This window comes from Coptis chinensis, chromosome 3 (assembly GCF_015680905.1).
Source record: "Coptis chinensis isolate HL-2020 chromosome 3, ASM1568090v1, whole genome shotgun sequence".
Classification (NCBI taxonomy): Eukaryota; Viridiplantae; Streptophyta; class Magnoliopsida; order Ranunculales; family Ranunculaceae; genus Coptis; species Coptis chinensis.
Window position 1 is genome coordinate 94194309 of NC_141458.1, and position 26373 is coordinate 94220681.

Genomic DNA, 26373 nt, shown 5'->3' on the forward strand with positions numbered 1-26373 from the left:
CCATAAATTTATGATATCAATCTTTCAAACAAATAAAATAAAATATATATATCAATATCACATTCACTCAAACCCAGTGAATGTGAAGAACATACTTATCCATGCTTTGTAAAAGTAGAAACACAAGAAGTTGATGCTATGGTATAATGAGTTTTCTTAGTCTAGCTAGACTTTATTTATCAATGGGGCCTGTAGTCAAATTTGTCGAAAATGTTTTCCAACCGAACTAGTTTAAGTACATGTAAGTTTTTAAAATGGGTATTTGAAATGAGTTAAAACTAGTAATAGAAAATAAGACTTGCCTTGACAAAAACAAGAATGATCATTTCTAGTTACTTGAAAAACTCTATTTCTATATAATATCCGGTTTCTCAGTGATTATTCGTTTAAAAGTATAGCAACATTCAGAAACAGAGGAGATGGAAAGATTTAAAGACAATGAAAACACGTAGGAGATGATAAAGAGATGAAAAAAGCTGAGATTTGATATAAAGTTTTTTGGGTGTTTTTTCTTGTTTGTTTATTTTGTTAGATGAAGTGTATGGTAGATGGAAGCTAGATAATGTGTCAGCTTACATAGCCGGGTTTTTTGAGTTCTTGAGAAAGAAGAAAGAGTATATGAAAGAAAAGAGGAAAATGTTGCTTAGCTGAGAAAGCTATGTTATAAATGGAAAAAATGAGGGAAGTGGGATGTGTTCGGTGTAATAATTTAAAACAAAATATTTACTCACTTAGTAGCCGTTCATTTTTAAGATCAATGGTCCAAAATCAATATGGGATATTGGTTTTGTCTTACTCACTTTGGTCTTCTTTCTTTTAAGTTTTTACTATGTTTCCTATACAACAATTTTCATCATTACATAGAGGGGTTTATTTTTAGGTTTTGGTTCTCCTGGTAGTGAGTTGACCAACCATCGGTGTTAGTCCATCTCCCATTTTTTGCTATTACCCACAATACCCTCAACGTGCCTTACACGTGACTCATTGTTTTTGAATAAAAAATATAATACAAGTGCCAAAATCTGGAGAATATGTACCTTAACTAGCCATTGGAATTCAATTTTCTAATTCAAAATACGTTAACTAGCTATTGGTAAGGTTGTTCTACTACCTATAAATAAGGTTGTTCAATGAAACATAAATGGGAAGGAATAGAAGAGAAGATGGGTGGAAGTGATGTTGTTGCAGTCGTTGCCGCTCCAAAGGTAAAGTTAGGTTAGTTTTGAAGAACTAAAACCTAAACGATGATATTTTCAAAAGGACCAAAAACTAAAGGAAAATTAATCACTTAGGAAATTCTTTTGCAAGTTGTCGATAACCTTTAGGCTTGTAACAAATAGGCACCCAAATGTAGTCCAAATAATACCATAATTATATGTTGATTTTTTTATAATATAAATGGTACTAAAAAATCCTCTTAACAAAAATACCAAACCTATTACTGAATGCTAATATTAGAATACATTGGAGAAGGGACTTTAGTACATAGAGAGAGAATAGAAAAGAAAATCCTAGAGTTACACTTCTAACTCTAACGGCTGCAATATAGTAAAAAATATTAAACAAATCAAGAAGTAATATAATATGACAGGTGTATGTTGTTTAGCTCTTCCTAGTGCCTTTGTTTCTTCTTCTCTAATAATGGATTCGTAGTACATATTGAGTTCTGTATTGGGCGCCACACAAATTGGATTGGGCAACTTCCAGCCCAAGCCCAAACAGCGAAGTCCAAAAGAAAGCCCAATACACCCCCCACCTAAATTGCGAATAACCGGGAAAACCTTTTCAACCAGTATCATCTCTTTCACGCACTCACTCACAAAAAAACCAAAAACCAAAAACCACAAACCAAAAACCGTACCTTTTCTCACCGTTTTAATTCGAGTTTGGGCAACCACCATTGTTGTTAAGAAAGTGAACCATTGTTAAGAAAGCCACATTGTTAAAAACACTCGTCTGCTCTCAGATCATCTAATTTGAGTTTCGGCAACACTCGTTTCCTCTTTTGGGCAACACTCTCTACTACAGGTATTTTGTGAATCAATTATATAACTTGTTATTGTTGAATAATTTGTGGTTTCTATTGTTGATTATTATACAAAATGAAGTATTATTTGAAAAAAATTGAAACGACCCAGTGAGGTCGTTTTGAAGATGCACCAAACGACTCAGTGAGGTCGTTTTGGAAATGGCCCAAACAACCCCGTGAGGTCGTTTGATTGTTTGTTTGTTTTTGTTTTTGTTTTTTTTTAATATTCTTTGTATTGTTGAATAATTTGTGGTTTCTATTATTGATTATTATACAATGCAAGTTGTTTGGACTCCAAAATAACAAATTATACAATGCAATTTGTGGTTTCTATGGTTGATTATTATACAATGCAAGATGAATAATAAAATCGGTAGAATCTATAAAGAGGTGAGAGATATTTTTGGGTACAGTGAGGGAGTCTTAGCTTTGAAACTTCGGGGTTATGGGAGGATAATAAAATCGGTAGAATGTATAAAGAGGTGAGAGATATTTTTGGGTACAGTGAGAGGGTCTTGGCTTTGAAACTTCAGGGTTATGAAAAATTGGGTTTGAGTGCACCTACTATTGTTAAGTTAGTAAGTTGTAGTCCATCGCTATTGGTTGGCGGCACTACAACAGAGCATGGTTTTAGCAGCGCCATACTCCATCGCTAAAGGTGCCTTTGAGCGTGGCAAAAGATCTGTCACAACGCACCAGATGGCGTTGCAAAGGCGTGGCTAAAAAATGCGTCTCAAATACTCAAATGCAACGCCAAAGGTGGCGTGGCAAATGTTCCTAGTTTATTGCGACGCCTGAGGGTGCTGCTAATACACTAATTCCGTTGCTACTTCATTTATTAAAATTAAATTAATTGCAAAAAAAATTCAAACTATTTGCAGCGCATGGCGTCACAAAAGAGAGCTTGTAACAACTAGGATGGCGTTGCAAAAGTGATACATTTAGCTACACAACTAGGCGTCACAAAAGGCAACCTTTTGCAACACTATTTCGATTCTTGGAAAGTTTAAATATTTGCCTACATAGTCGGGAAATTTAAATATTTAGGTTTGAACATTTGGCGTGGCAAAAGACGCTCAAAAATTTAGCCACACACCAAAGCGTGGCAAAAGATGTCTACGCGCATCTTGTAGAATCAAAACTTTTAGCTATACCAAAATTGTTGCGAATGATATAAACTCCTCATGGCTTTATTTGGGACGATTTAGCATTGCAAATGGTGCAATTCATACATATACACTGTACATTTCCATTTACATAATCCTGCCCAAAACAATTTTTATAGAACACGGAACCCTATAACAATTCACCACAAATCATAACAAAATGAATTTCATTACTAAATCATTCAATACAAAAGATCTTAAAGAATTCACATAACTATTTTTTGCGAAAAATATCGTCTCACATAATCTTAACAACGCTCAACTAAATTTAGGCGAATTATTCAAAACTAAAATTCCACAAATAATGTCTATAACATGCTAATTTGAGCAGCATCCACTGAGCTTCTTCTTGATTCTACTTTGGCGCACCAATCATCACACAACAAATTAAAAAAAAAAAAATCACGTAAGTAAATTTATTAAGATCCAATGGCTCTCTATCCCTTTAAAAGTAGTGTTAAAGTCAATAAAGTGAGCTTAAAGTCAATAAAGTAAAAAGGCTAAAGTAATAAAGTCAATAAAATAGTAAAGTCAACATATTTTCAAAAAAAATAAATAGAGAGTAAAATAGAGATAGAGAGTGAAATATGTTGACTTTAGCCTTTACTTTTATCTAACTTTAGCCTTTAAAAGCTACTTTATTGACTTTATTTATTTTTATTGACTTTATCTTTTACTTACTTTTAAAGGGATAGAGAGCCATTGGACTCAACCTTTGCAAACATTAATAAACTAATATACACTCAAGTTGGCAATGGATGTGAAAACAATGCACCTCCTATATCGTAAATTGGTGCCCATGGCCAAAAGCTTAGAAAGAACTTATCAAAGTTATAACTCGATCACATTCATGAAGGTACAGATCAAATAAGAAGACAAAAATAGTCAAAAACTAATAGATTTTGAACTAAATTGTACATGTAAATGCCAAACCATTAAAAAACCTCGTGTCATAAAGTTATCACCAATGAAACAATAAAATAAGCAAGGCTAAACATTAAGTAAATCAAGCAAACAAGCTCAACTACAAAAAGCGCCCAAATAGGATGGCGAGTCGGATGTAAAGGTATCGACCAAACTATAATGAGATTTTTTAACCCTACCTATGATTTAGGAGTCAAGAAGTCCTCGCCTTTCAATATTCCTTCTATCCCTTGCTCTTGTTTTAATAGAGCGGAATATCCTTTTGTCCTAACCTTTATCCTTCTGGGCTATTCCTTCTATCCTTTGCAACTATTTTAAAAGTACCAAGTTCTACTCAAAGAAGTTTATCGAAGAAAATTTACAATTTCATTCCTCCGATGTCCCATGGCCAAAAGCGAGAATCGATATAGTGTTTCAAAAATAACAGAGGAATCTATATGCTCATAGTTGTAGAGCTCCCCAAGAAACGATATGTGCAATGCGTCTTTGCTGAAAAACTATAATTGTTCAACTCTAAACCCAATCTAATCTCCTCCTTTTAACCTGAAATAATCATAACAATCTATAAGAAAGCTAGGACAAAGTGAAGGTATACACATAACAATGATCAACCGATATAACCGAAGAACCGCAATTAATCACGTTTGAATATCCCTATTTTTTAAATAGTAACACTTGATTGTCAAGTGAAAGCCTAACTATGAGTGAGTCCATGTTGTGGTGTGTGATTGTCAAGTGTCCAAAGAGCTTTCAACTAGTCATGGCCCCGGTGGTTGTATTACTAAGATTAAACATATAAACGGGAGAAAATCTACCAAAATACATTTATAAGATAAACCATGAAACTTGTCACTAAATATTAAATAAAACAATATTAACTTTGAGCAAATAACTAAAGGTAGACAAGTTAAGGGAGCAATCATGGTTGATCCGGACTTAATTTGTTCACTTGAGAACTCTCGATGTCGCTGGCCCTAATGGATTTGTGGTCAGTTTTAACACACCGGATGATGTTTCCACCCTTGATTGAGTAGATTGAGAATGGAGGGTCGATATATGACAATTATAGGCACACCATGACCTTGGGACTATTAACATACCACCAGCAGTCCCACAAGGAGTTGCTTGTGTCACTTCTCACCTACCTACGGCCACCACCCCTCAGGATGACATCTTGCCAGATTGTGTCATCCATACCCTCTCCATACAGAGAAGAGTAGACCATGTATGTGCCGGCTAGAAATCTATACTAAAAAGAACCTATATAGAGGTTCTTAGATCGTGGGGTCCCAACTGTCCCTTAGAAATCTAACAGTGATAAAAGAACAAAACTCACCCTCTATTTTTTAATATATTACAATACACTCACGGAGGTTACGAAGAAGTACCAAAGATGCAAGAGAGCTTTATGAAACTCTACCACGAGAACTTACCAGAAAGAATACAATTAAGCCCTCATCTTTTGGAACTACATCCATGATTTGACAGTAGAACTAGGGCTTGATGGAGACGCTGTTTATTGCTTACCTTTGGAAGCTGCTTCAAAGGTCACCCTCTTCATCCCTTCCTCCTTCAATAATGATCGTGAAATCTTCAGCCTAACAAAATTTCAGTATTGAACCAATCGGCCTGATTACGTGTTTAGGTTTTGCAATTGCTTTTTTTCTTTGCATACTTGTTCAAGGAAAGGTTCAACTTCATTGAGGTATATGGATGATGAAAGCCGCTTGTTCCCACACTTCCTTCAGATATAAAGCAGCCTTCATAACCAAAATGAGTACCAAAAATTCAGAGCTAATGTCACAACAAGAAGAATACGAGGGGTACATTTATAAAGAGCAGATGCATCGACCGCATAAGCGGACAAATAAATTACCACTCATCCAAGATCTTGCTAAGTTCCCTCGCTTCCCAAATTGAAGTGTTCCACGTTTTCATTTGCCTGTACATGCAATAGAGTTCATTCCATTATCAATAATTTATATGGGATAACACTACAGGGAAATATCAATGTCAGGCAGTGGATATGAAGCTAGAAATGAGATTTGAAGAGCACAAACAAGAAAGAGCATTTGACAAACAAATACTTCTATTGGGCACATACCACAAGAGTTAGGACTAAGGAAAAAAAAATCACAAAATAAGAATTATTAGAAGGCTCTCATATTAGACTGAGAATTTGTCTCATTTATTATTGGAATCATACATCTCCCAATCTTGTTCTACCAAATTCGTCCTATTAGAACATTCATGTAATTAAACTTACCTTAAATAGTAGGCTTTGTATGTTTCTTTGGACCTTCTTTGAAGAGAACTCGACAAGCCATTCTTGCCATCAAAATGTCAAAATGTCCGTAACTAGATGAACAACCAACACCATAATCATAAGGTGAGTATCAACATAATTTACTCGGCAGATGCGGATAGAAAAAACAAAATGAAAAAACAAATCCCAAGACCTCAAGAATTCTAATCAAGATTATCTAAGCCAAGCAACAATTACATGCTTTTGCATCAAATCCCAACCCAAGTAATACACAAATTTTACAGATACACTTTCAAGAATTCTCAAAAGTCAAATATGAAGTCGTCACCATGTTGTGAATGTTGTCCTTCCATTGTTGACCCAAGTACCGTTTTATTTTTCCCCACAATCATATGTTTTGCATTGAGTTTTATAGTTTTACACAAAGGCAGAGGACAAACATCACACCATCACCGGAAGCGGAGATGCATTTAAAACACGGACTCAACATCCCCAGAGACCCAAAAAACAACACCACCACATGCTACAAATGCTAAGCAAAAATGTAAAGGAATATTAAAAGAAAGAAGAACCAACATGAAGAATGAATGTTTCCAACTTTTATTCTCTAGTAGTAATTTCAGATTCTACACCTGTAAAATAAATTAAAAGAACCAACCAGAAAAATTAACCCAAAAAGAATCCAAAACTAAAACCAATTAACCCCGAAAAGAGTAGCAACCAAAAACTCGAAGCTTGGCCGGTTGATTGGCACTTAGTCCAATTGAAGTGAAAGTGTAGGGCGCTAAGAAATATATGCAATTGAATCTTTATTCTGATGGTTTTTCTTTTGGGTTTTCTTTCCGTCCTTATGCTCAACCGCCCCGCCTTTTGCCTGGTGCTCATGACGCACTACAGATAACGAGCCCACCTTCACAACCTATTATTGTTTCCACGCAGAACACTGATTCACCATTGTATTTCTCCACGAATCATATCATGGAAGATGCGTCGCGACACCTAGCCCGGAGACTAAGAAGGTGATAGCTACTCTGCGAGCCAAGAACCAAGTATTACATATTATGCCAAGGGAAGCAAATTGTAAATTGTAGGGCAAGAACAAGTCAGCTTCTTCTTCAGTAAACAATATCCATACAATGGAATATATATGTAGTGATGTAGGATTATGTTAAAACAATGTATCCCCCGACAAAAACTTCGGATTATTTTGAAACACTAAATCCGACAAAAACTTCTAACTCCATATTTTTTTTTCTCTTCATAGAAGACGGTGGTGATAAGCTTATGCCCGAAGCATTAAATCGCCTCATCAAAACACCTTAATCCAAATTAAACCCCTCCCCTTGCGGTGATTGCCTCGATTTGAAGTGCATCCGCAATTGATCCCGCAAGGCTTATAATTTCAAATGGGGCCCCCGCTTTGCTATGGTCGTGGTAGGTGCGACGGGGACGAGAATCTGTGATCCAAAAATTTGCAAATGCCTTCTCGATTCCTCTTCGTTTTTGTGCAAAAATCGCCCCCACGATTGCTTGGGAAACACACCATGGGTGACATAAGCTTAACCTTAGTAGCACCATGAGCAGCCAACACTTTCGACACTCAATAAGGGTCCCTCCCCGACCGAACCAAATCATCAACGATAACAACATGGCGCCCAAAGAAGACACTCCCCTCTTTGAGGCGAACAAATCTCTTATCACCTTCACGAACCTTCGTGCACACGACCATTGGAAAATGTTGCAACTGCTTGTAAAATCTTTTCCATGCACCATCATCTGGAAATGCAATGCTAATATTGTCAGCATCGGGAAGCTGGTGGAGACGTTGTTTCAACAAAGGGATCCCAGTCTCGAAACATGGTAGCACATGATCCCCGAAATAAAATCTTTCCTGCAGAGCATGTATATCATAGATGACTAAACTAGTTGGACCACCCCGTGATATGGGTATATTTGACAATATTCGTGCCATGGTAAATGCAGTTGCTACATCCCCTTCCTCTTCCATGCGCTTAAAAGAACCAGTTGGAAAGAATGGCAAGACCAATGTAAAAGATGCAACAAACAGCCTTGGGAGGGCAAATATGACAGACAATTGTTCAAATATGACACATGGTTAACTGAAGGAAGCCAAAAATGCAACATGACGGCCTCGAATATCTTGTGCATTGTTGATAAAAAGGTTTGGAAAACCATCATCAAAGCTCCTCCAGTTTATAGACTGAAGCTGAATAGAGTCAGATAATGTTGCAACTTTACGAGCAAGCTCTTCAGACTCAACACAGTAGAATAGTAGTACTTCTTTCTTCTTTGGCATCTCCATCTTCTTCACAACCTATTATTGACAGAGAGTACAACGTACTATGAACACCAACAAAATTCAAAAGGCTCTTTTACTGTCTCTGTTGACTGGGTTTTCAATATGGTGGGCGGCAGCAAGAGAAAAAGATGAGAAAAATAAACCCAATTTAGGGTTTTGGATTTTGGATTTTACTTTTTTATTTTTTGGTTTTTTGTTGGAGCGCCAACAATAAAAATAGGCCCGCCCATAAAAAAACCTTTAGAAGAAATTAACTCCCGCCCATAAAAAGCCCAATAGCAACGCTTCTCTAGTCTAACACATACTACATCCAATAAAACATGGACATTTACAAAAGGTTTTTACAACGAAAAGTGGCGTCACAAATGATTGAGTTAACTTTAACAAAGAACAATGGCGCGTAAATGATAAAGCCCTCTATAAAAATTGCATTTTCTGTTTTTTGAAAAAAAAAATTATAACTATTTGCCACGCAAGAGGTGTCACAATAGATAAATTTATGTATAGTTAAGCTAATAGCACGACAAACCTTTAGTAGCCCCATATGGCGTTGCAATAGGTGACCTTTAACAACAATTTTTTGGAGTTGCAAAAGGGTGCGCTGCAAAAGACCCCTTTTGTTGTAGTGCGGTGTTAATGAGGATTTTGTTAGAGTTCTTGAGAAGTTGAAGGGTCTAGGAGTTAGTAGTGATTGGTTTGTGGGGCATTTGTCATATGAAAGTGTATATGATTGGAGTAGGATGCATGACATGATGTGTTTTCTTGAAAAATTGGGTTGCAGTAGAAAGGATATTAGATGACTGTTTGAGATAAATCCTGCTTTCTTGATCGAAAATTCTGGGAAGAAAGTTTGTTCTAATATCTATGCTACTCAAAATAGGTCTCAAGATGAATGATATTGGAAATTGTTTGAATTTAATGGTATTTGATTTTTCTTTTAATAATCTTAGTGGTATACCAATTATGGCATTTGTTTCGTTGCAAAGTAATTCTTGTTGGGATTTTTGGAAGTTTTGGAACTGTAATAGTAGTGTTAAAAATCAGAATATGATTTACATTTGATTAAACTTATTATAATTACTAATATTTGTTATATTTTTCTTTATAGCAATGGGTCATCGATCAAAGAATGTGAAGAATGTAGCGAAAACTACATTCAAAGGTATGAATAAATTGTTTGGCGGCAGTTCCTCTAGTGGTGACGCGGCTGAAAGAAAGAGAAAAAGGGGAGAGGGCTTAACAGCATCAGCGCGTAGAGGGGACCACAAAAAAAAAGAGGTTTATAAGGTTCCTGAAGTTCATTCATTGAGTGAAGATAGTGTAGATAGTGATAACAATGTAGGTTTAGATATAAATATGGATCGTGGGAAGAGTATAGTGGAAGAAGAGAGTGATGAGAAGGGTGATGAAAAGGATGACAATGGGGAGGAGGAGCAAGATGATGATGTGGAAGAAAATGTGGTAGAAGTCGTACTACCAGTGGAAGAAGCACCTCTGGTATTTGATTTTGTGAGAAAATCCAATGATGATTTAAAGTTCAAAAGAGATGAGTATGGGGGTGACCCGTATGAGTCAGAGTTGTTGTATGACTATGCGGTGCATGTTGCTCGCGATGTTTGGGAGAAGAGGGTAATATTTTGATTTTCTTTAGTATTTTGATTTTCTTTTACAAAATCTTTTGTTTCTGCTCATTGAGTCTAATATGTGCTTGGTTGTTTCAGGAGGATCGCGGAGCGTTGAAGTGTGTTTCGCACTTAGCGAAGTTGTGCCAATGGGATTTCATAAATGAATTTAGAAAGTCTCCGAGATTTCCCCACGAGTTGAGAAGGACTAGGTTGTCTGATCTCGTGTTAAGTTATCACGAGCATATGGATCCACCATTGGTCTCTGCATTTGTGGAGAGGTGGCATCCGGAGACCAACACCTTCCATATGCTATTTGGGGAGATGACTATGACTTTAGATGATGTTGTGTAAATCTGTGGAGTCACAGTTAGAGGAAGAGCGATGCAAGAGGATAGTGAGTTGAACTTACAACAATCGGTAAATCTCCTACACCGTGCTCTGGGTCTCCCCATTTCTTTAATTAAGGCGGAGATGGAAGCTAGCAAGTTCACTTCAAAAGTAAGGCTAGAATTCCTCCAGAAGCATTTTGCTAACAAGGTTCATGATAAGCCTATATGTAACGCTGCTGGGAAAGTGGTGGAGAAGGCCTCGAGTTTGCATGAAGTCCAATGGGCTGTCAGAGCTTTTATCCTGTTTTTCTTTGGATGTGCCGTTTTTACTGACAAGTCTGGGACTGGAGTGCCTTTATGTTATCTAAGGCTGTTGTTGAAATTCAGTGAAATAGAAGAGTATGCATGGGGTGCAGCAATTTTGGCGTTTTTCTATAAAGATCTTGGGGCTGCCACATGTGCGAAGGTGAAAGGGGTTACAGGCTATATGACTATTCTATAGGTAAAATTTTAGTATTTTAGAGATTATTTTTAATGTTAATTTTATTACTATATCAATATGTTAACTATTTGTGTATATATATATATCTAGGCGTAGATCTATGAGTACTTTTCGGTATTCCGACCAATCCCAAACATGGACTATAGCTTGTCTCAGGCGCGTGCTCATAGACACATAGTAGTCGGTTTACACTATGATGATATAACGCATGCATTACAGTATTATCGAGCAATACTTGATAATATAAATTATTTCAATGTAAGTATTTAAGTTTAAGTATTTAAGTTTGTTTATATTATTATTTTTTAGTAATTGATCATTGGAGTTGTTAATGACACATTTGATTTTGTTTCAGGTTGATTGGCATCCCTACAATAATGTCAGAGCTACAAGCCCGATTGATAACATTGCATTTTTTGAGGGCATTCGAACAAGCAAGGTCCTCCTTCGAACAGGCGTACAACTTGACTAGGTGCAAGTATAATGGTGGACATTATAATTTATGATTTGTTTCAGTTTAGGGTTTGTAACTTTGTTAACTTTGTAATTTGTAACTTTGGAAGGAATTGATGGATTAAATGAATGAATTTTGATTAGAATGAATGAATTTTGATTGGAATAAATGAATGGATGTTAAGTGGAATTTGTTGTTATTTGAATGAATAGATGTTTGTGTGGTGATTGGAATGAATGAATTTTGATTTTGGAATAAATAGATGTTAAGTGCAATTTGTTGTTATTTGAATGAATGAATTTTGGAATTAATGAATGTTTGTGTGGTTGTATGGATATGAAAGTGTTGTAAAAACAAAATGAAATTCTAAATTTTTTTTGTCCAAACGACCCAACCATGTCGTCCCTTTTAATTCTCAAACGACCCAGCCACATCGTTCCATTGTAATCCCAAACGACCAGCTTTAGATCGTTTCATGGAAAAACATACAACTTTTCTCAAACAACCAACTCAAACCGTTTGGCTCAAAGGTCAAACGACTAGTTCAGATCGTTTGGTTCAAAGGTCAAACGACCAGCTCAGATCATTTCATGAAAAAACATAGAACTTTTCTCAAACGACCAGCTCATACCGTTTGGTTCAATGATCAAACGACCAGCCCAGATCGTTTGGTTCAAAGGTAAAACGATTTGATCATGTCGTTTGGGGTAAAATCAAATCAAATTACACTTAATCCAAATTACATCAAAATATCATATTGACAACATACGAATATTATTTCCAAATCACTCGATTGTCGTCGGATCAACTTAATCGATCACTCAATTTCCAAATCAAATCAAATAAAAGCCCAAACATTATTTTCAAATAACATAAAAATCAAATCAAATTACACTTGTTCCAAATTACATCAAAATAACATGTCAAAATGAATTTACAAATTACATCAAAATATCATATTGACAACATATGAACAACTTAGTCAATAATATGCACTGTTGGGTCTGCAACGGGCTCGTCTTCCTATATTAGATTAGGAATGTTAAATGCCATAAATTGCAATTATCTTGCTGTGAATGTCAAATTCCAACTTTCAGCAATATCATATCGAGCTCTAATCCATTGGCATATTACTGGAGGAACCGAACAATCTTCAACAAATTCAACATTGACAAAATGATTTCCACCAACATGTGCGCCACCCAACACTTTTTTTGACTCTCTTAAGATTTGCTTGGGTTCTCAATGGCATGATAAGAAAGCACTGACGAGCTCCTAAATGCATGAAGACAACATTAAATCTGGAAGCAAATAGGTATCCAACAAAGGGCATACTCATCCACTTATTTAAGGGTGTGTAATATTCTTTATGTGGGATTGTTTTCTTCACATAAACAATCTCATTTTGAGTGTACAAAGTACAATAAAGAGGGAGGTGGCCAATAAGCTCTTGGTACAAGTCCTTTCTCATCTGTGGCTAATCTTTTTGACTTCTTTCTAATGCAATGCACAAAGCTCTATAACTGCAGTTGTCATCGCCAACAGAGTCATTGGCTCTAACAATGTATTTGTGCATTTCTTCAGGAATATCCAACCCGTAATCCTTAGGACCCTTTGTATTTCCAAAGGCTACCCCATCTTTCACATTTCGTAATCCGTAATCCTTATTTCTTGGTGTGGTTATTTTTTGTGTTTTTAGAGAAGGCTTCTTTCTTGGTGTGATGTGGGTATTTTGGGTTGGTGTTTTTTGAAAAGGCTTCTTTCTTAGTGTGGTGTGGGTGTTTTGGGTAGGCGTAGTATTTTGTTATGATGAGACCCACTCATCATGGTCACGTTGAGAATGTTCAAAATGAGATGGATCTCGCTTTAAAGAGTTCTCATCTCCAGTTGGAAGCTTTCTCCTGCAGCTACCTTTCGGCTGACCTTTGGTTTTTGCTTCCTCACGAGACGGTACTAGCCATGTACTTTCTGGTACGGCAATCTCCATAAGCTTCCTAATCATAACCCTCTGCTCTTCTTCAGAAACCATTGCAAACTTTTTCATGAACAAGTCGATCGAAGGTGTAACATCGGGACCAATACCCACTAACACATTGGGAGAAGCAGATAATGTTTTCCAAAAGGGGTTGATAGCAGTCAAAGGGATGGACCACTCTTGCTCTTCAAACTCAATTAATTTATGAGCACATGGCAGTCTATGACTCATGCGTAAATAGCACCAACACCTGATTTCTTCATCTTTAACACATTTTACGCGGGTATCTATTTCTTCAAATAGCAAGTCCAAACATTTGCATGAGACAAAGCCTATGAGTTCACAAAACAAAGGAATCTGGTGGTGGTGCTGAGTTACAATCATACTCCTCTCGAAGGTAGCTCTAATCTCGGACATCTGAATCTCTAGAATCGGGTAGATTAAGCTACATATACTCTATAAAATTGTACATATATAGGAGACATAGGAGCTACTAAATCATCTTGGACAGAAGAGAATATGCAATAGTCATCTCCAAACCCCACAATCTTTGTGCTTATTTAGATTCACTCCACGAATTGGATGTCATTGTAATGAATAGTTGATCCTGCATGATTTTTGTGTAAATAGGCATAGGATGTAGCTAACCCTGCATGGTTCCCCAGCATGACAAATCTGCATGCATGCCAAGTGGTTTGCCTAATCACTGAGTTTCTTAGATAACCAAATGATATACCAAAGCGCGCAGCAAAACGATTCCCGAGTCCTAAGCTAGATGCTAGAATACTAAACAGGAAGACGTTAAATGTTATAAGCCTAAATGAAGACCAAAGGGTAGGCATCAGTCATATATCAAATAGGTGTTTCGTAAGAAGAGGTAATTAGATGGTCTCATTACATAAGCATCATTCGTATTGGCATCTTATATCTCCCACCTCCACCAAGAAAACGATTTGAGGAATAAGCCGCCTCTGATCCTCACGGTTACAACAAACCAGGACACCAAGCATATATATAGTTTCTAGGGGAATGGACAGGTTCCCTAAAGCTTGAACTTGTCGTGCAAGTCAAAAAATCCTGGTAAAAGTCAAGATTAATTGTCTAACTAAGCACACAACTCATGGTTCTCTAATCAACCTACAAGCGCAATCTATTTTATAAACAACATTCATTGAACAAGTTATATATTGACCTTTCATCGAAAGGAAAGCCTCTCAATGTTACAACTCACAAGTATTTAATAGTCCCAAAACAATGTCCTTCTGCCATAAATGGCAGCGAGAAGCCTTTTCTAAACTCCACAATCCAATCATTTTTTTTTTCTAAGTTAGCAATATATTAATGTAGTATAAGAATAAGTTACATAAGAGTGTCTAAGTTGGATTTATATGGTTTCCAACTGACCTCAAACTATAATGTAGAAAAAATCATGCAATTCCCATCGTTTTAGCCAGCTAGGCCTGCCTTCATACACTACTTGATTAGATGAGGTGAGTCCAGCAGCATGTTTAGCCGCCTGGTCTGCTACGAAATTTGCTTCTCTCCACACATTTGAGATGAGGAAGGACTGTAGGTGCACCATTCCCTTCTTGGACTTAGTTCCCATGGTAACTGATTCGATACAAAAGCCAAGACCGCTGCCTCCAAATCAGATTCTACCCACAGATCTCTCCACCCTTTAGTAATACCTACCTTTGTACTCTCCAAAATAACTAGAGTTTCTGCCATGTAACTTGTGTTAACACCTGTATTCCTACAAAGAACTTGTAGAATTGTGCCATTACTATCTCTATACACCGCCCCATAGCCTGATTGTCCTGGGTTCCTTGAGAAGAGCCGTCTACATTAGCTTTAATCACCCCGACGTCTGGAGGCTGCCACTTGCAGTCTTTTATTCTTGGAGCTTTGGGTAGCTTGGCTGGTAGCTTCCACTTGCTTAGCAGTAGGTAGTCACTGTAGAGGACCAGTAAGAATAGTGAATTCCTTTTCTGATTTCAAACTTGCATCCGTTGATTTGAAGCATCTTGTTCTCAAAAACTTGCGCATTCCAGTTCTTCCATAATGTGACCATACCAGTGATCACCGCAGCATGCCATAAATGCTTCACTAGAGGACTTCTGTTTTTCACCAAACCCACCGCATCCCTCATATTAAGTATCACCGCATTGATATCGAATTCAGAGGATAGCCATGTCCACAATCCTTTGGCAAATTCGCACTCCCAGAGGATGTGATTGATGTTCCCCTCTGCCGCACAACCCACGTAACACTTGGAAGCAATCTTGAAGCCTCTCCTTTTCAGTCCTTTGTCAGTAGCAACACAGTGAAGACATATTTTCCAGGCTATAGTTGCCACCTTAGGATTAATATAGCTATTCCAAAGCACCTTGTGCCACCAGACTGTGTGTCCTTTATGCCTCAGTTCCTCATGCGCAGATCTTACTAAGAATTCTCCTTTCAAATCCGGCTTCCACACTCTGTAGTCTTCTCTACCAGCATAGCACCTGGGTAGTTGGTTTATCCCTGCTACTTCTATCACATCATGCACACATGAGGGATCTTCCAAGTGTTATTAATGATTATGAAACTCAGTTTTGCCCAACATCCTTTTATTTGTTTCGCCTTCAATTGTAGCCCATCTTGGATTGAGTGAGTACCAATCCAATTGTCTCTCCACAGATCTATGTCTTTGCCCTCCCCAATAATTCATTGTGTTCGTGCTCTGACTTCCTTTAAAACTTTCCTGAATCCTGGCCAGATGGAAGACTTAGTATAGTAAGAGATGTGGTCACCGTCTCTTGTGAAGTACTTTTTCTTCATGAAGAGTGCAAAGTCGTCCTCTTTGGTAAGTATATGCCAAGCCAACTTCATTAAGAGTGCCCCATTTACATCTCTCAACCTTCTCAGACCCAACCCTCCTTCTTCATGTGGTTTACACACTTTACTCCATGAGATGGTCACCAACTTCTTGGAGAAAGGGTTTCCTGTCCATAAAAAGTTTTTAAGCATCCTTTCTGCCTCCCTTATGGTGCTACCCGACCACTTGTATATATCCATGTTGTAGACGGGTATGCTACTCAGCACGCTTTTCACAAGAACACACCTCCCCTGAAAAGACAACAACTTCCCTTTCCATGCAGTTATCTTCTTTTTAATTTTGTCAAGAAGAGGACTAACAGTATGGTTGGTGACTCTCCCTTGTATCAAAGGGACTCCTAAGTATTTCTCGGGCAGAGAACCAATTTGAATACCCAACGAATTCTGAAGCATGTTTTTTCTGGTCCAGTGTATACCTCCCATCAGCATCCTACTTTTCTCCTTGGTCATAGTCTGCCCCGAAGCTCTTTGATATGATTCCAGCAACTTCACAATATTCTTAATACTTGTAGTATCTCCCTTTGAAAAAATGATTATATCATCTGCATAGAGAAGATGAGAAGGACTAGGAAAGCCTTTTGCTGAAGTGAATGGCTTAGTTAAACCCATAGTTCTGAGTTTATTTAAGCATCTACTGAGAACATCTTTTGCCAATGCAAAAAGGAGAGAAGACAATGGGTCACCTTGTCTCAAGCCTCTCCCAACTGAGATATATCCAACTAGTCCGCCGTTCAGAAGGATAGAAAGTTGTGTCGTAGTTGAGATGGCAAAAGTGAGCTTGATCCAGTGTTGAGAGAAACCGAATTTCATTAGAGTTGCATCAAGGAACTCCCAAATTATTGTGTCATATGCCTGTGAAATATCTACCTTTATTCCAACTCTACCATGCTTTCCTTTCTTATCCAGCTCATTTATCATCTCGGATGCCAAGCCAATGCTTGCATGAGAAGATCTGTCGTGAATGAAACCACCTTACTCTGCAGAGACCAAATCTGAGATATAGAAGTTAAGTCACCTTTGCATGATTTTGGAGAAAAATTTTATCAAAAAATTACTCATGCATATTGGTCTAAAATGAGACAATTTAAGAGAGCTCTTATCTTTTGGAAACAAATAAATAAAACTGGAATTAGAACCAAGTGGTATGACTGCTTCCCTGAAAAAAGAGACGGCTGACACTGTGACATCAACCTTTACGGTGTCCCAGCACTGCACGTAGAATTTCCCCTGAAAACCGTCTGGACCTGGGCAACTAGAAGGATTCAAGTCTGTAATGGCCTCCAAAATCTCCACATGTGAAGGAGTAGCACATAAGAAATCATTCATGTTTTGTGTAACCTTATGTGGAATAAGGTCAAGCAGCTGAATATCCATGTCTACCTTATTGCATTTAAATTTTTCTGTGTAGCAGTGCACCCACATACCGATTAATATCTTCTTGACTTCTAAACAAATTTCCTTCTTCTGTCTCTAGCTCAGAAATCATAGACTTGGCGGTCCTGATATTGCATATTCTATGGTAGTACGCGGTATTTCTTTCACTGCCTTTAAACCATTCTCCCTTGCTCTTCATCTTCCAAAAATCATCTTTGACAGTATATGCATGGTCTAGAGCCACCTCCTTATTTGCCATATCTTACAAATTCTGAGCTGCTTCAAACTCCATCTTAGCTTCTTTCAAATTATGTTCTATATCTTCGAAAAATTAGACATTCCATACTTTCATAATTGACTTAAGGTGTTGTAACTTTTTTGTGAATCTAAAAATAGGGGTGCCATACACAAAACCAGACAAGTTGTCTCTCACCAAATCCTAAAAAGTGGGGTGTTTTGACCATGCCAAATTGAAGCGAAAGGGGATATTTGGGGGTTTAGGTACAGTGACCTTGCAACCTAGCAAAGGAGCGTGATCAGAACCATCTCTAGAGCCCACCTTGTATCTCCAACTTTGAAATTTTTGTATCCAACCTTGGTTAAAAAATATTCTATCAAGTCTTGATACCACCTGAAACCTTCCTTGCTGATTGTTACACCATGTGAATTTGGACCCAACATAATCACTTTGAATGAGATTGCAGTTGTTGTACCAATTGTTAAAATCATGCATAGTAGATCTTTCCGGAGGTCTACCACCACTCTTTTCATCACTATGTAATACTACATTGAAGTCTCCCAATACTGCCCAAGGTTCTAGAGGACTTAAAGCCTCCAACTCCCTCCATAGTACCCTTTGTGCGCTAGTAATGCATCTGATATTTGAAAAAGTACCCTTTGGTGCCACTTAGGCTGATGAGCCTTTCCAGCATACCCTTGGTGAGTTGGTGGATCACAGATTGAAATTGTGGATGGAGAAATATGCCAACTGATATTTGAAAAAGTAAATAGGCCAATAAATTTCCTGTGAAATTAATGTGGACTAAATTTTCTGATCTAACAACTGTCCCTGGATTTTGAACAAAGTAAGCAACCTTCACTCCTTCAGTACTAGTTAAACATGTGTAATGGTCTTAAAATAAATAAAATAGTAATAAATCAGAAGCATCTTAGCATCTAAATGGCACATATAGCTTAAACAAATCACTCTTTGAAAACTCAATTTCGCGCCTAAACAAGTTAAGACTAAGAAGGCAAGAAACCAAGTAAAACTGTGAGCAAGAATGCACAAGTCCCTTACCAAATAAGTGAGGTTCAAAATCCCAGAGCAGCGCGAACTTCATAAACAGAAGAAACACCACTCCCGTGCCACTTGTCTAGTGGTCCATCATTTCCTTGACATTGCCAACATCATTTGCCACATCACCATTACCCCTCCCCCTGATACAGACAATGATCAAAGGAACATCCCAGTTTTTTTCGACTTCGTCATACGACAACCTTTCAGAATCACCGCTACTTGTATGTGGAGCACGGAGTCCACCGGCATTTATTAATTTGAGCTTCTTTTGGAAATATTCAAACTACAATATGAAGACATATAAATAATAGTCCAAAACTTGAGGCACATGGCTGAGAGAACCTTTCACCTTTCAATCAGCATTAATGGGTTGTTTGCTGTTTTTTTGAATTCAGCATTCAGAGCCTCTTAAACTTAAGTTTTAAGCATTCAGAGGCTCTAAACTTGTTTGTTTTTTTTAAGTAGTTTAAGCATTCTGTGGTACTTTCAGCATTCAGCCACCAAAGTTTTTCATGAATGCTGAATTATAATACTTGAAACGAGTAAGTCCCTTCTCGCCCTTTCTTAAGAATTCAATCTCAAAAACTCATCTACTTTCTTACCTTGACTTTTATGGCTTCAAAATAGGTTCTTCAAAATTTGATGTTGGCATTAGGGGTTTTTTCATTTTTTGGGGTGAATGATATCTACTTTGTTAAAAATAGAATTACATATGTATTTTCTGAAAGTAAACAAAATATGAAAATAAACCGTTAAAATATATTTGTGAAAGCATATTTTAAATAATTTTGTTTATCATTTCTTTTATTCGATAATTCATCTCCCCTCTTCAAATATAATATATATTTTGTTTTACAAGAAATCAAGTTAGTGTTTAAAATATATAGCATGGGTAAAATTGTCCAAATGATTTTTATTCAGCCTTCAAAGTCAGGTTATTCTAATAGAAAACAAACATGTTTTTTAGAATTCAGCAATCATCATTTAGCATTCAGAGGATGGGTCATTTAGCATTCAGCATTCAGCATTTAGAGGCTGAGAAAAACAAACGACCCCTAAATCACTGGTATTGGTAAATTCGGAGTATAAATTTCAAATTTCACCTTAAAAATGTGAATGATCAGGAAATGTGTATACTTTACTAGCAGTGAATGTACACCGAATTAAAGGAATTTTTAGAAAAGGAGCAGGATGGTAATTGGGCTGGTAGGGCCTCATCAAACTTGCCCTTCAAGCTTTAGTCACTAATGATTCATGTAGTTATTGGGCTCTGTCTTACAAAAGCTCTAAATCGTCACCCAATTTGGTCCAAGATTTGAATTAGACTATTAGCCAGCCATAACGATATTGATGATTTGATGCTAGTGAGTAGTTAAGTGATGTATCAAACATGAGGCTTTCAGTTCGTATTGAATATAGAGAAGTAGTGGGCGGGCAAAGGCCTCATCATACCCTAAGTTTCAATCTTTTGGGGTAAGTCCGCAGCCCGGCCCTAATGATTCAGGATGGGCTTCATTCGTGTTTGGTCTTAGAAAAGCCTGAATTAATTGATTGGGCTCCAATTTGTTTTTAGACTTTGGGCGAAATTTAACCAGCCCGACATCTCTTTAGCCAGTGCTGATGCTGGATTACTGGTTGACAAAAGCACAGAGCGCAGTGCGGCAGCTAGTAACGGGCCGTAAAAGCAAAATCCAGCATGTTCGACATGAAACATATTAGGAAACACGAGAGTTAAGCGCAACTGGTACATTGAATTTGAAATGACTCAATTTCAAGGTTTAAGTTGTTTCAATTGAGTCCTTCGGAGGAAGTGAGAGTGATCTGGACATAGTGATGTATCTGCTTGGGAATGGTATTGCCTTGGGAGAAAAAATGAATGTCATCCTCTTCCGACACATCAATCCAATGCAACGATCTTATTGAGAAGATATGGACGTTTAGCAGAGTTTCGCACTTTGCGACCTTGTCAATCTTCAAAATTGAGATACAGATTATCATGAAAGTTTGTCTCATTTATGTAGTGTTTTCCATAACATATTCAATCTTTGGAACTATCGTAAAACGTATAATTGAATTGTAAAACCTTTGAATTCATAATAGGTAAATGCTCTGGTCGTTATTGAATATTAATGGTGCTCATATGGTTTCGTTTCAGGTTTATTAAAAACCTTTAATATATTTTCCTGACAGTAGATTATTAGATTGATTTTTTTTAATGACCCCAATTCAGTTTAGTACGACTCTTTTTCTTGTTGGAGATGCTGACGTATGGAGAATTGCTAGTGTAATAAATTTGAATATATAGGAACACTTTTGGTGCGTTCTAGACTTGTGGTTTCCTTAGGTCCCTTGAGGCAGAGAAGAAGCGAAAACGACAATTCGGCTTGCCCTCGAGTCGACTCAAATTACGACCCGACTGACATTATTTTTTGTGATCCACGAATATTCCGTAAGTTTCCACAATTCCACATCACCCCTATCCCATTTTCAGGCTGCTGATTAGAGATGGTGGTCCACTGTATTCAAGTACAACTTAATTATCAATGACGAAAGTACCCCACGTTCAGTTTCCGAAGCGTTAATTACGGGAGACTATTTCAGCAAAACGTGTGTTATTTCCGTAATTGTCAAACCAAATTAACCAATCACGGGCTTTTTTTTCTCCTACCAATTTTGTCCACCAATGAAGAGCGCTTATGGCTCGTGAGTTCCCTCCCGTACACGATGACGTTCAACATGTAAACTTCGTCAAATTTACTTGTTCTTTTTGGTAATTATCGAGAGAATCTTGTGGCTTTTTATTAGCCTACCTTTTGGATTTGGCGAGATTCGCTTCCAATACGATTTGACGTAATTGGTCGAAATTGCCCCTTTCTTTTGCTTCCCTTTGTTAATCACGGAGTTAATTTTCGTAACAAACTATTAAAGAGTCCAGTATCTAACCAATCACCTTCAAGTATTTCAGGACTCCCATACAAAATATATTTTTTTTGTATTAATTTGCTAATTAAATCGAAGACCTTTCCCTACACCCAAAAGTAACATTAATTGTTTGGAATTATTTGAGTTTCTTGATTAACTTATCTGTTTTATAGTCATGAGACCTTGTCAAAATAACTTATATTCACCTATTCTAGTTTCTGAACAAATATGGACAGACGATTATAAAGGAGGAAGAACTAAGAAGTAGTGAAGAACTTCGTTTTTGTATAACCAAAAGCCTGAGAGCGAAGTAATTGAATTGGTGGGCGTTATTTTCTCTCTTTTTTTTTAAAGGTAACACCGTAACACTGACTGAAATCTATGAGGATCTGCTGGAGTAGTGGAAGGGCTTGGATTTAATTAGAAAAACAATATGAGAATTTTAATTGCATGAGAGTCCTAAAATACTTAAGAATTGGTTGGATAGCTGGACGGTAAAACTGGTCTCAACTCTCAACTATTAAAATGCCCTTAATGGGTTAGTTGGTAATTTGGGGCCATTATCATTTTCTAGTGATCAAGTCAAGTGGACAGCTTGACTTTACTTCTAGGACCCAGTAATCAAGCCTGTGATTACTTTCATTGTCATGGAAAGAACTGTATTTTTAGGCTTTTAGCTATGAGAAAAATGTCACGTAGTTACTGATAGGAAGAATTTAAATTTGAAAGTGTTTCTAATTTGAAATGTTCTAGTTAGGCTAATTTTAGTGGATATGTAAACTAGGAATAGAACTTTCCAACTTCTTGAGTGGATGGAAGTATGAAATCTATTATCTCGTTCGTTTGCAAAGTGTCACAGTTGTATTCCTATAGCACGATCAAGGTTTATTGAATATTTTAGTTTTGAACTCTGATTTTTTGTTTGGATTTTCCTCATATGAAGTTATGAGAATGGAACGTTTCATAGATCACAAAATCTCAACTGATTATGCTCACTCTTAAATTGCTCCTCAAAACTTTGGTAGTCCAACTAACAGTCCCTAGTCTACTCTGAAGTGCACACATGGCACAATGAGGAACATACAGCATACCAAATCAAACCATTAAATTCAACAATTTAATCAAGATTCAATACAAATATACCAAAATCCAACTGCTCTAATTTACTTACTTCACCAAAGTGTAGGGTCAAAAAATTAAGAACAAACTATGAAGGGTCTTTTTATATAATTTTAGTTCTTATTGCCATTTCACAATCTACATGACCTTGCAAATCTACTGAAAAAGTTACACCAATGGAAGACCCTTTTTATCCAAAATTCGATTTCAGAAAAAGGCTTCTGCAGTGAAAGAGAAATGAAACAGTTTTTGCAGTAATATGAAAAATCTCTGATAAGATACAGCAAGCAAACCAACGGAAAGATTTTGTAATACCCAAAGTAGAGAAATAAGTTAGCAGGCTTTATTCGCTCAAGAAAAGAAGAAAACTACCCTTTCTAAATGGTAAAGCTTTAATGGCTTGAAAGGTACACTTTGATAGTGTTAACTGGTTGTACTGTATAGGTAGAAGGTTATTCTCATTTCTCTGTTTGCGTTTTCCCTTTTCATTTCACAAAACAAACAAACCCCATTCATTTGTTCCTCTGCATTTGAAAGCCAAAGAGAGAAATAGACGAGGACAACATGGTAAAAATAGTTGAGAAGAATAGAATATGGAAATGAGGTGGAAGAAAAATAATATTAAAAAATGAGTGTAGAGAGATTCACGAGACTGTCAGCAACTGAGAACACTGAGGTATCTTTCTTTTTGAAGGACACATAGCTCCAGAAAGTAAGAAGTAATTAGAGAGAAAAAAAAAGGTTCTTTTTGAATTTTGACAAGGTGGGTTAGTGTGTTTCTTTATATAATAATCATTTTTGAAATGGTTCTTGTTCTTCTATATGTTGGCTAATGTATGTAGCTTATGTTTGTGGTTTTGAAAGTGTTTAGATTTAATCCGTTATTTAATTCTGTGTCTTTCTGTGACATCTTTTTGTCTTATAATGCCAGTTCTTCACGAGGTGTTGACAGTTTTTGTAAAAATTCTTTTTTTAAGAAAGCTGATCTTTATCTCTCTTTTTTAAAACATGGCTGCTTTTTATTTATTCTTTTATTCTGCTTCACTGTACTGACGATAAGTTCTCTGTTTGCAACATGGAGAGTTTCCTGAAAAACGCTTTAAGAACCGTTTTTCTCTGAATTTTTTTCACTTTCGTTTCACCCTTTTTTTCAACATATTCTTTCTTGTTGAATTTTTTTGTTTTCAGAAAATGGGGAGAGCAACAAGGTGGTTTAGAAACTTGTTGGGGCTGAAGAAAGAGAAGGAACAAAAAGATAATGCTTCTAATGCTAGTGATAGGAAGGATAAGAAGAGGTGGAGTTTTGGTGGTAAGTCTGGGAGAGATTCAAGTGATTTAAGTAAGATCCCGGCAAGTGTTCCAGTTAATATACCTGCTGCTGAAGCTGCTTGGTTAAGATCTTATTACACCGAAACAGAGAAGGAACAGAACAAGCACGCAATTGCCGTAGCTGCAGCGACTGCGGCTGCTGCTGATGCAGCTGTTGCTGCAGCACAAGCAGCAGTGGCTGTTGTTAGACTTACAAGCCATGGAAGAGGTACTATGTTTGGTGGAGGTGGAGAAAGATGGGCTGCTGTGAAGATTCAGACTGTATTTAGAGGATTCTTGGTATTATTTTCTTGATGTTTTAGTGTTTAGTTCAGCTCATTTCATTCTACTTGTTCACTTTCTTCATGGGTGTTTGTGACTTTTGATTGGTGAATATTTAGTCATAGATTGTTTTTCATTGGTTTGTTTAATTTTCTCTGTTCTGCATCTGTCACAGATAGCTTTTTGGTTTAGTTCTGATTGGTGTCCTTTAATTTCTCTATTTTTAGTCTGATTTAAATTGTGTTTCAGGCAAGAAAAGCTCATAGAGCTTTAAAAGGACTAGTTAAACTACAAGCTCTTGTAAGAGGTTATCTTGTGAGGAAACAAGCTACTGCAACTCTTCATAGTATGCAAGCTCTTATAAGAGCTCAAACCACTGTACGATTGCAGAAAAATCGAGGTTACATCAATAAAGATCATAGATATCATCAAGAAATGAGGCCTCGAAGATCAATTGTAAGCAAGAGTTTGTGTTATTTTGTCTTTTTAAGTTTTCCAGTTAGACTGTATTGATGCTAATTTTAAACTTCAATTGTTAATTTTCAGGAGAGATTTGATGATTCAAGAAGCGAACACACAGCTTCAATTCACAGTAGAAGACTATCTGCATCCATTGAGACATCGGTTAACAACTTTGATGAAAGCCCAAAGATAGTGGAAATCGATACTTGCAGGCCTAAATCACGGTCACGAAGGACCAACACGGACACTTCAATGTCGGAATCTGGTGAAGATCCATCATATCAAACCATCTCCTCTCCACTTCCATGCCAGATACCAGCCCGTCTATCAATACCTGAAGGCCGACATTATCATCAAGACTTGGATTGGGGATTCACTGGGGATGAATGTAGGTTCTCAACTGCACAAAGCACACCACGGTTTATGAATTCTACTAGTTCAATTGCACCAGTTACGCCTGCCAAGAGCGTATGTGCCGAAGGCTTTTACCGCAGATACTCAAACTATCCCAATTACATGGCCAATACTCAATCATTTAAGGCGAAGGTGAGGTCCCATAGTGCCCCAAAGCAAAGGCCTGAGCCACTGCCAAAGAAGAGGCTATCATTGAATGAATTAGTTGAGTCGAGGGCTAGTTTAAGTGGCGTCCGGATGCAGAGATCATGTTCACAAATTCAAGAAGCTATTAATTTCAAAAATGCTGTAATGGGTAAGCTTGATAGATCAGTTGAGTTTGTTAGAGAAACTGAAAGTGATTACTTGCAGAAAAGATGGTGAGAGCAGAAGTGCGTGAATAGATATTTCTCTTCTTCTTTTTTCTTTTTTTGTTTTCCTTTATTGTGACCAATAGATGACAGAGTGTGTGTAAATTCAACAAGTTCTGATTTGAATTAATTTGTAAGTGATGCTGATGAGAGAGTAAATTGTGTTTTCATGAATATGACCATAGGAGCTTTTGAAGAATTAATTGTCACATGAAGTTCAAAAGTGTACATAACCAGCATCAAATGGCTTCTTTTTGGAGACCTTTTCAACCATCAGTCAGATCAAGATCAGGTCATTATAAGCACTTGACTTGAGGAAATTTTGTAATGATTTGTGTGTGCAGCACAATGTGCGTGTATTTATTTGTTATGCAC

General features: G+C 37.0%; 1 protein-coding gene and 1 pseudogene across 4 annotated transcripts; one reads left to right on the top strand and one right to left on the bottom strand.

Moving 5' to 3' along the window:
- Positions 1 to 7714: 7714 nt before the first annotated feature.
- On the bottom strand, positions 7715 to 8708 carry LOC147511764 (ribose-phosphate pyrophosphokinase 4 pseudogene; annotated as a pseudogene).
- Positions 8709 to 23196: 14488 nt separating this feature from the next.
- Positions 23197 to 26172, top strand: LOC147511765 (protein IQ-domain 26-like). Of its 4 annotated transcripts, none has more exons than XM_086603426.1 (4): positions 23197 to 23589; positions 24371 to 24790; positions 25022 to 25228; positions 25319 to 26172. In XM_086603426.1, exons 2-4 carry the CDS (start codon positions 24374 to 24376, stop codon positions 26009 to 26011), a joined length of 1317 nt encoding a protein of 438 aa, XP_086459552.1. In that variant the 5' UTR covers positions 23197 to 23589; positions 24371 to 24373; the 3' UTR covers positions 26012 to 26172. The 4 variants fall into 4 exon arrangements, with proteins under 4 accessions (XP_086459552.1, XP_086459551.1, XP_086459553.1 ...); XM_086603425.1 differs by having other exon boundaries at positions 23201 to 23945; XM_086603427.1 differs by having other exon boundaries at positions 23201 to 23566.
- The last annotated feature ends 201 nt before the right edge of the window (positions 26173 to 26373 follow it).